Source organism: Littorina saxatilis, linkage group LG6 (genome assembly GCF_037325665.1).
Source record: "Littorina saxatilis isolate snail1 linkage group LG6, US_GU_Lsax_2.0, whole genome shotgun sequence".
Taxonomy (NCBI): Eukaryota; Metazoa; Mollusca; class Gastropoda; order Littorinimorpha; family Littorinidae; genus Littorina; species Littorina saxatilis.
Genome location: NC_090250.1, coordinates 28,334,194 through 28,344,363, shown reverse-complemented (window position 1 = coordinate 28,344,363; position 10,170 = coordinate 28,334,194). Strand labels below are relative to the sequence as shown.

General features: G+C 42.9%; 1 protein-coding gene across 1 annotated transcript; it reads right to left on the bottom strand.

Annotated features, from left to right (window-relative positions):
* Nucleotides 1–772: 772 nt before the first annotated feature.
* On the bottom strand, nt 773–2,970 carry LOC138967971 (C1q-related factor-like). Its single transcript, XM_070340533.1, has 4 exons — nt 2,910–2,970; nt 2,634–2,861; nt 1,634–1,827; nt 773–1,000 (listed from the first exon to the last, which is right to left on the bottom strand). The coding sequence occupies exons 1-4, from the start codon at nt 2,968–2,970 to the stop codon at nt 773–775; spliced, it is 711 nt and encodes a 236-aa protein (XP_070196634.1).
* Nucleotides 2,971–10,170: the final 7,200 nt, after the last annotated feature.

The following is a 10,170-nucleotide window of genomic DNA, read 5'->3' as shown; positions in this document are numbered from 1 at the left end:
ACAGTAAACATTTTGAGTCTTGAGTCTTGAGTCTTCTTCTTCTTTGTCTTCTTCTTCTTTGTCTTCTTCTTCTTCTTCTCCTTCTTCTCCTTCTTCTTCTTCTTCTTCTTCTTCTTCTTCTTCTTCTTCTTCTTCTTCTTCTTCTTCTTCTTCTTCTTCTTCTTCTTCTTCTTCTTCTTCTTCTTTGTCTTCTTTGTTTTCTTCTTGGTCTTCTTTGTCTTGTCTTCTTCTTTGTCTTCTTTGTCTTCTTTGTCTTTGTTTTCTTCTTCTTCTTCTTCTTCTTCTTCTGCTTTAATGGGCTGAAACTCCGACGTACACTCGTGGTTTATTGCGTGCATGAGTGGGCTTTTACGTGTATGACAGTTTTTATCCCGTCTTTAGGCAGCCATTCGCCGCTTTTGAGGGGAGAAAAAAAGTCAAAACAGACGACCATGGTCATGGTATTTTTCATCAGTTGTATTGGTACTTATTCTCGTAGCAGTCTTCTTCTTCTTCTTGGCGTTCGCAGAGGTTACACGATCAATCCAGCACTGGTGATAAATGTTGTCGTTTTCTCCAACTCCTGTCGACTGCCGTATAGTTTGGTCTGCAAGGGAATTGGTGACGGCCACACTTCTTCTCGTAGCAGTGAGTCATAAAAGAAATAGAAGAAAAAAATGGCTTGCGCAATTCTTTCGCTGTAAGCTAGCCCCAGGGATAGTAGCCCGAATCTTCTTGGGAGAATTACCAAATAACAATACAATCTACCACCATTTTTTTTAATCCCAAACTCTTAAATCTTGATTCCAGAGAATGTAGTGTGCGTGTGGCCGAATATTTGGCGCCATTGCTGAGTCTCTATGCGGACGGTGTTTCCCTTGTCCAAGTAAGTGACGGCCATGTTGGACCCCGAGGTGTAGCCGGGTGGACAGGCGGCGGCCGTGGTCAGCTGCACTTTGCCCTGGTTCTTGGAGATCGTGGCCTCCACACAGTGGTTGTGGTCGGGGTCGTTTCTTGTGATCTGCAAAGGTGCAACACACCGGTTGTTTAATTTTTTTTATTTATTTTTTATTTTTTATTTTTAGATTGTAGACTCTCTATAGAATGCCACTTTCTAGGTGTATTTTTGAGAGACATTTTCTCTTGTTCTTTGCACGAAACTGTGCATGAAATCACACAACAATTAATGCATCCATTGTGCGGTTTGTTAGTTTGCTCTCTGTGTGTCTTTTTGGTTTTATTTCTTTTCGTTTGTTGTGGTTGGTGACGTGTTTTGTGATTTGCAAGTCGCAACACATTGGGTTGTTTCTTTGTTTGTTTGATGGGTTCTCCCTAAAATGCTACTTGCTGGGTTTATATTTGCAGGACATTTTCGTCTGTTCTCTGCACAAACTAATACACGAATGGATGCGTTATTTTGAGGTTTTGTTAGTTTGCTAAAATCTTTGTCTATGTGTGCCTCATCTAAAGTCAAGGTAAAACCCGGGAACTTATCCCTAATGGCTTTGCCGTGTGGGCGTACAACTTGAATTTCTCTCTCTCTGCCTTTTTTTCTTTTCTTCGAGTGTTCGTTCGTATACATTTACAAACACCTTTTTAGGTTTTATACCACAATCTCGACACAAGGAAACACATACACATTTTAAATTCTCACCGTCACGAAGAAGGCGTAGGTTCCAGAAACGGGTGCAGTGAAGAGTCCGGTAGAAGTGTTGTAGTTCTGCCCGCCGTTCTCGTACTCTATGACGTCAAACTTGAGCACGTGACAATGATGGACGGGTCCTGTGTGGCTGCCCACCGAGTCGTTCCTGAAGCGTACTGTGAAGGCCACCGTGGATTCCAGGATTTCTTGTCAAAATCAATCAATCAATCAATCAATCAATCAATCAAGCAACCAATCAATCAATCATTCAATCAATCAATCAATCAATCAATCGATAAATAAATAAATAAATAAATAAATGAAATGAAAATAAATCAATAACAAGTAAAATGAAATAAAAACAAAACAGGCTGTGCTCCGAATGACCAAAGCCAGTAACTACAAACTCGTGACAATTTATAACCACATTCTTTCGGTGGATATTTCTAATTGTCGCACCTGCCCAAAATGACGGCAAGATTTGTATTTAGTCTTGAGTTTTACAGGCATGCCGAATTTCATTCTTCGTAAAACGTATTTTCAAAATTAATTCAGCCTTCTCCACTTCCACCCCGACCTTCACCCTCAGCCACACCCCACACCCATCTCTTCCTCATTACTTACCTACGCGTGACGTCAGGTCATACATATTTTCTCAGACGGCTGTGATAAAAATGAATTTTAGTTTATTCATACAACTGATTTACTGTTCACTTACTGACGCGTGATGTCACCTTTGTCAAAGTGGCCAAGGCTGTTAAAAAAAATTACTTATAATTTATTTATACTACTGAATTGCCATTACCTTACTGACGCCTGACGTCAGGCCGTCCACGTGACCTCTGACGAAGTGAACAAAGCTGTGATAAAAAGGACTTTTAATTTAATCAAACAACTTAATTGCGATTCACTTACTGACTCGTGGCGTCAGGTCATCAACATTTCCTCTGTCACAAGGCTGTTAGAAAACTGACTTTTAATTTATTCAAACAACAATTTGCCATTCACTTACTGATTCGTGACGTCAGGCTGTCCAAGTGACCTCTGACGAAGTGGTCAAGGCTGTTAAGGTGCTGAGTTCTTTGTCCGAGTTCAATGGTCAGGTTGGCGATCTGTTTGTCCTTCTCGCCCAGTCTGTGATTCAGAGAGTCGATGGTTCCTCCCTTCTTGGCAACGTCTGCCTTGAGGTCGGTCAGCTGATGAGTCAGTGTATCCACTTGCTTGGACAGCTGCTCCGTCACTGTGGTCAGTTATTGCACAAGGTCGGAGGCTCTTTCTATGACGTCACTTTTTGCAGGGACGTCAAGAGTGACGACGATGAGGCAGAGAATGGGGTAAAGTATGCCCATGGTTTCTGCCAAAGAAAAAGAAAGAAAGGGAAGAAAGAAAGAAAGGCAAAAAGAAAGAAAGAAAATGAAAACCAAGGCCTTGCGCGCTGATACAGAAGCACATTTTACAATTGTGATATTGTATTCTCCTTATTATATACATTATAAGATGTTTGATGGGTTCTTGACAGACCAGCTTGTTTGTCGGTCCTCGGGGGAGCATAATCGATATGCCCCCCGAGGAACAAAAGTCGATATGCCCCCCGAGGACCGACAAACAAACTTGTCTGACAACAAACCACCAAACATCGTTTTTGTCATCATTTTGGTAGTGAGAAAATAAGTGCACAATCAACACAGGGAGCCATGCTTTGAAACACGAGTTCCGTTTTGATAACCACACGAGTTCCGTTTTGATAACCACTGGCAATCAAAGCTGGCGTGTGAAAGCAACTTTCTGTGTTTTTGAGTTCATAAAATGTTGGGATGAATATGTCAGGTTTGAGGATGCACAGTTCTGTAGGTTCATCTCGGTATTCCACCCCCCGGCTTTCAGTTGTAAATATTAAGCTTAGTGATCGAATGTAGAAGCTACGTTGGGTCAAAGGTCACAGAAGATTTGCGTCGTGCAGCGAAGGAAAGAATCGCGATCTTGTTTCCGACTCAGTGCCTCTTTGTTTTTCATTAAACCTGTCATTCTGCTTGCTCGGCTTTGTTAGATGGTTGCATATCTTGTTGCTATTTTCTTTGCTTTTATTATTATTTCTTATTTGCCCTTCGTTTATCGTTACAACGTCTTGTGCACAGGTCAAAATGTGTGTGTCAGGGGTCAATTGGTTTGACTTGAATTTCACGTTCGTGTTTCTCCGAACGTCTGTGTATCGAAACACAGATACAAGCACTCCATGAGTTTGCAAGAAGACAAAACATATCGGTAGGTTTCATTTGTTTGTGATGAATTTATGACCTTTGGTTTAAGCGTGTTTTTATTAATTTCTTGTATACATGTTATATACAGTAACAACATTAAGAACGTTAACAAGCAGACTGTTTATGACCTTTCATGAAGTAGTTTTGTTTTTTGTTTACTTTTGCCAGTTTGCCAGTTCGTTTTTGGAACTTTGCAAAGCAGTGTCGTGTCGTCTGTTTAGGTCTGGGGAAACGCCAATGAAAAGAGCCGAAGAATCCCCGAGCGTTTCTATTGGGTTTGCTTTTGATTATCCATGTATAACCTGCTTCCTGCAACTATGGTAACCGGGGATTTATTGCATGGGGGGGCGGGGATGTAGCTCAGTCGGTAGCGCGCTGGATTTGTATCCAGTTGGCCGCTGTCAGCGTGAGTTCGTCCCCACGTTCGGCGAGAGATTTATTTTTCAGAGTCAACTTTGTGTGCAAACTCTCCTTGGTCTCCTCGGTGTACACGCAAGCACAAGACCAAGTGCGCACGAAAAAGATCCTGTAATCCATGTCAGAGTTCGGTGGGTTATAGAAACACGAAAATACCCAGCATGCTTCCTCCGAAAGCGGCGTATGGCTGCCTAAATGGCGGGGTAAAAAAACCCGGTCATACACGTAAAAGCCGTGGGAGTTTCAGCCCATGAACGGGAAAAAAAATTGCATGGGGAACATGAGATTTATTTCCCAGGTGCTTGTGAATGAAAACTCGTGAAAATGATGACACACACACACACACACACACACACACACACACACACACACACACACACACACACACACACACACACACACACACACACACACACATGGCTCAGGGGTAAGATAAACCACGCAAAAATAAATTCTTTGAAAATTGTTCGCTTTTTACGGAGGGCACCTAGGATGTTCTCAAGCGGTGAGTGTTTAAATGAAAGGGTGTTTGTACTGTGTGTAAAAGCCTGACTGTGATGGTTTACGGGAGGCTTACTGTGCCTTTAATTTCTTATCAGGATTTGTCTTTTTGAAAGATTAGAAAATGGAACTCCGATCTTCGGTCAAGGAGGCAAAAAGATAGAAAGACAGATAAATACCAAAGATAGTATGAGAGAGAGAGAGAGAGAGAGAGAGAGAGAGAGAGAGAGAGAGAGAGAGAGAGAGAGAGAGAGAGAGAGAGAGAGAGAGAGAGAGAGAGAGAGAGAGAGAGAGAGAGAGAGAGAGAGAGAGAGAGAGAGAGAGAGAGAGAGAGAGAGAGAACTTTTGAACTTTATTTATTGAGGGTAACAGAATAAGCAATGTATACATGCTTTTTTTCATCCGGCCCTCGCCCATCGATTAATAACAATAAGAAATTGTTGGTTTGTTTGTTTGCTAAACGCCCAGCCGACCACGAAAGACCATATCAGGGCGGTGCTGCTTTGACATATAACGTGCGCCACACACAAAACAGAAGTCGCAGCACAGGCTTCATGTCTCACCCAGTCACATTATTCTGACACCGGACCAACCAGTCCTAGCTCTAACCCCATAATGCCAGACGCCAGGCGGAGCAGCCACTAGATTGCCAATTCTAAAGTCTTAGGTATGACCCGGCCGGGGTTCGAACCCACGACCTCCCGATCACGGGGCGGACGCCTTACCACGTCTATGTAAAGAGCACAAGTGTTTTACAAAGACACACACACATAACATTTTATTTTAATTATTTTAACATAGACAATTATTTTAACACATAACAATTTATGTTAATTATTTTAACATAGATCATTATTTTAACAGCTCGTCTATGTAAGAGAGAGAGAGAGAGAGAGAGAGAGAGAGAGAGAGAGAGAGAGAGAGAGAGAGAGAGAGAGAGAGAGAGACAGAGACAGAGACAGACAGACAGAGACAGACAGAGAGAGATTGTTTGTATGTGTGTGTATGTGTGTGTGTGTGTATGTGTGTGTGTGTGTGTGTGTGTGTGTGTGTGTGTGCGCGCGGGTGTGCTTACGTGCGTGCGTATGTGTGTTTGTGCGTGCTTGTGCGCGCGTGTGCGTATGCCCGTGCGTGAGAATTTTGGTTATGTGTCGTATATATCTGTTAAGTGCAGTTATCTCTTGCTTTTCCTTCCCCTTCAATACCCATCCTCACCGCATAATTAAAACTGCCTGTTGGTGTGCAAATCAACATAAATTATTCATGTATTCAATGTAAGCATAGATGCTTTCTTTTACCTGTTTATCTCTGTCACCTCATTACCTGCTTCTATATATTTCTGTTCTGCGTAAAGAACCGCTTTTGAGTTCGCCAAGATAGTTGCGTGACTTGAAGACAGGCTTGAGCAGCGTGACTGTCACGCTCTGGCAGAATCGTTCGTGCTCCGCCACGGCGTGTGGTCTTGAGTAGAGAACGTTGTTAGAAATGTCATCGGTTCATGGCCCTGTGACCAAACGGATCTTCGACCGGCCGGTTGAAATACTCGTAAGTTAAGCTTACTTCTGTGAATTTCCACACATTCGATACGTCTGTGTAGAGTGGTACTTGTGATGGAGACGAGACACCCTTGGAACCGGTCCAAAAGTGTCACCATATTACAGGTGACCTTTGGTCGAGAGAATAGACAAAAGAACTATGGAATATTTTCTTGATTCAATCAATCAATCAATCAATCAATATGAGGCTTATATCGCGCGTATTCCGTGGGTACAGTTCTAAGCGCAGGGATTTATTTATTTTTTATTTTTTTATTTTCATGCAATTTATTTATGCCGTGTGAGATGGAATTTTGTTACACAATACATCACGCATTCACATCGGCCAGCAGATCGCAGCCATTTCGGCGCATATCCTACTTTTTACGGCTTATTATTCCAAGCCACACGGGTATTTTGGTGGACATTTTTATCTATGCCTGTACAATTTTGCCGGGAAAGACCCTTTTGTCAATCGTGGGATCTTTAACGTGCACACCCCAATGTAGTGTACATTAAGAGGTGTCATCTCATCGGAGGGGCCTCACATCGCAGGCACCATTGTACTTCCACTCAGAATCACTCAAGACTTTAGCGTTTCTGTGACACTTCCACTAAGCCCTGAGGCGGGTTTGGCTCTTATTGCTACAAGGAGATTTGCTCTGTCCATAGAATATAAAAGGGTATGGTATTTCACGGTGTGGGTTCAGCGGCAAAGCCGTCTTCACAAAGAAATCCACCTTTCGATCTTTCCACTTCATTACTCCTTTCTCTCAGCTTGTGCTTATTGATTGGTGCATTAATTCCTTCCTATTCATTGTATTTTTACTTCATTTCCCCTTTTCATCAGATGTTATGTACTCACGGATGCAGTCATTCATGAACTTTTAAAAGAGTGAATATACCTTCTATCCTAGCGGGGAATGAAATCTCTTAAAACGCGAAGACGGATTGATTGATTCATTGATTGATTAATTGATTGATTGATCGGTTCATTCATTCATTATTCGGCAGGGTCATGCAGGGCCGATTTAGCTTTTTTTCTTGCTCTGCTGAAAACTGGGCTCAGTGAAAAGTAGAAGACTTGATAAAACACTTTATTTGTCAGTCTAAGCTTGCCAAAAAAATTCTGTGAAAAACCTAAAGATCTTGTCTGGGGGAACATCCAAAATAAAACCTTTGGAATACTTCACCGTTATGTTTGCCTCGAGTTTCTTGGACATCAATGTGCTAGGTTAGGCCAAACAAAAATATATGTTGGTTTAGGGTAACGTGACCAAAAAAGATAGGGTCGGTAGGTCGTTTTTTAATTTAATTTTATTTTATTTTTAATTTAGTCTATTTTAAAGGAGGTTACTTCCCTTAGTCTCGGTATGGTTCGCAAAATGTGCCAAAAGATGGTGTGTTTTTTGAGAAATGAAAAAAAAGTGTTAGGGTCGGCAGGAAAAAATAGGGTCGGTCGGGTTACCCTAAACCAACATATAATTTTGTTTGGCCTCATATGTCATGTTCCCAAGTCCGTCACATCCGATACAAACCGGGGGGGGGGGGGGGGGGGAGGGGGGGGACCTTCACCCTTAGGTATTCTGTTTTGCTGAGACTATATTATATATAGAATCTTGTTCGTCAGTGACACGGCTGAGACTTTTAGAACTGGGGTAACAAAGATGCCATAGAAAATGCGACTAGGCTAGCAAGGCGTGAATATTAAAAGAGGATGTGCGACGAAGGAAAGTGAATCAAATTCATTTTCTTTGTTAACACCTTTTAGTCTCTTGTTTACCCGCGATACGGTTGATGCTTTTAAAAAAATGACCGCCCTGATATGGACCTTCGTGGTCGGCTGGGCGTTAAGCAAACAAACAAACAAACAAACACAATTTTAAAAATGGAACCAAATAAATATCATCGAGAACATTTTTAGAAAGGCATAAACATTAAAAATGGATATGAAAATGGATTGGAGCAGGCTCAACTTCTTTGTTGCCGTCTCATTCTATGCGTAAGTTCAATATACCCTCCTGGTGCGCTTAGGACAGCGCCACAGTCGGAATTTGAACGTAGTAAGACAAAAGAACAGAATAATTACAATACACGATACAGCGACAGTTTACATGTTTTCCAGATTGTTGTCTCTCTCCGAATTTTCATCACTGACGATTTGTTTAAACTACTCTTGTGTCATTAGTAACGGTGCGATTGTTTCACGGATTCCCGTTTTCGATCGCTGGGCAATACGATACATTATTCATGCATGTGTCAATCGTATGCACAGTTGGGTTTCAACAGTTTGAATTTTTTGTTTGTTTGCTTAACGCCCAGCCGACCACGAAGGGCCATATCAGGGCGGTGACAGTTTGAATGGGTTATGAGGTTACAAGCAAGGACATTCTCATAAAGCAGCGTCGCATTCCGAGCAGATCCAGACACTGAAAGGCTTTAAAAACAACGTGCAGAAACTATTCCCTTTATTCTCAAAACAATGGTATCGGCACTACCCATAAAATCAGCACTTGCGACAGCAATGCATACTGAGCAGAACCACAAACACTCTGCGGGAACAATACTGAGTCACTACAGACATCAACTTTGAGCGAAAATGTGTGAAAACCCCTGTTTCAATGTCCGCCATTTTGTGTTCAATATGGCGGCCAAAATATTAGTGGAGCAAGGTGACCAGTTCAAACTTGAACCTTTATTCAAAACAAAGCACACCAACAAAAACTATTAAAATAAGTTAAAAAAAATAAAAACACTACCGTGAAACCCTCACTGAATCAAACGGCACTCCTTGGAGGCACAGCCTCAGTGCTTTCAGAATCCACGCCTTTAGCGCGGCGAGATCTTGAGGCCAGAGAAGGTGGTGTGCACGTAGCCAAAGATGCGGGTCTCATCCGATGTCTGCACGTGCACCTTGTCGCCTTTGTTCAGCCAGGTCAGCGCCATGTTGGAAGCGGTAGTGTAGCCGGTGGGGCAGGCGCTGGCTGTGGCCAGGTGGGAGTTGAGGTTTCGGTAGATGCTGGCCTCCACACAGTCGTTGGCTTGAGGGTCGCTTCTCTGGACCTGTGGGTAGAATGAAAGGTTGTCATTTTTCGTCTTTGGACAGCCCACACTCGTCTAAGCCAACATCTGCTCTGACGATAACAACAGGTGCCCTTCTCAATGTGTCCACTCGGAGAAATAGAAGCATGATAAAGCGCAGGACACATTCAGTCATTATTAAGGACTACAGGAACCTTTAACCGTAAACTGTTGAGAGAGGAGATCTAGCTAGCTGGCCAAGCCACAGCACCAGTTAATTTGAGGCTGAAAGGATGATCCCGAAGTCGACTTCGCGGAGGCTTTTTTTGTTTTGTTTTACCGAAAAGCCAAAGCTTGGTGCAGCCAGCTCTGCGACGTCCAGTTCGACCAATTTCTTTAAGGCTAAACATACCCAACACCACAACTAAACGCCGATTCTTCTGAACGTAGACTTGCTTGGACCCACCGTGACGAAGAAGAGGTAAGAGCCTGCAGAAGGGGCGGTAAAGAGCCACGTGGTCTTGTTGTAGTTGGTGCCCCCGATCTGGTACTGCACGATGTCGAACTGTAAAGAGCCCCGTGGTCTTGTAGTTGGTGTCCCCGATCTGGTACTGCAGGATGTCGAACTGTAAAGAGCCACGTGGTCTTGTTGTAGTTGGTACATGGTGCCCCCGATCTGGTATTGCACGATGTCGAACTGTAAAGAGCCCCGTGGTCTTGTTGTAGTTGGTGCCCTCGATCTGGTACTCCACGATGTCGAACTGTAAAGAGCCACGTGGTCTTGTTGTAGTTGGTGCCCCCGATCTGGTACTGCACG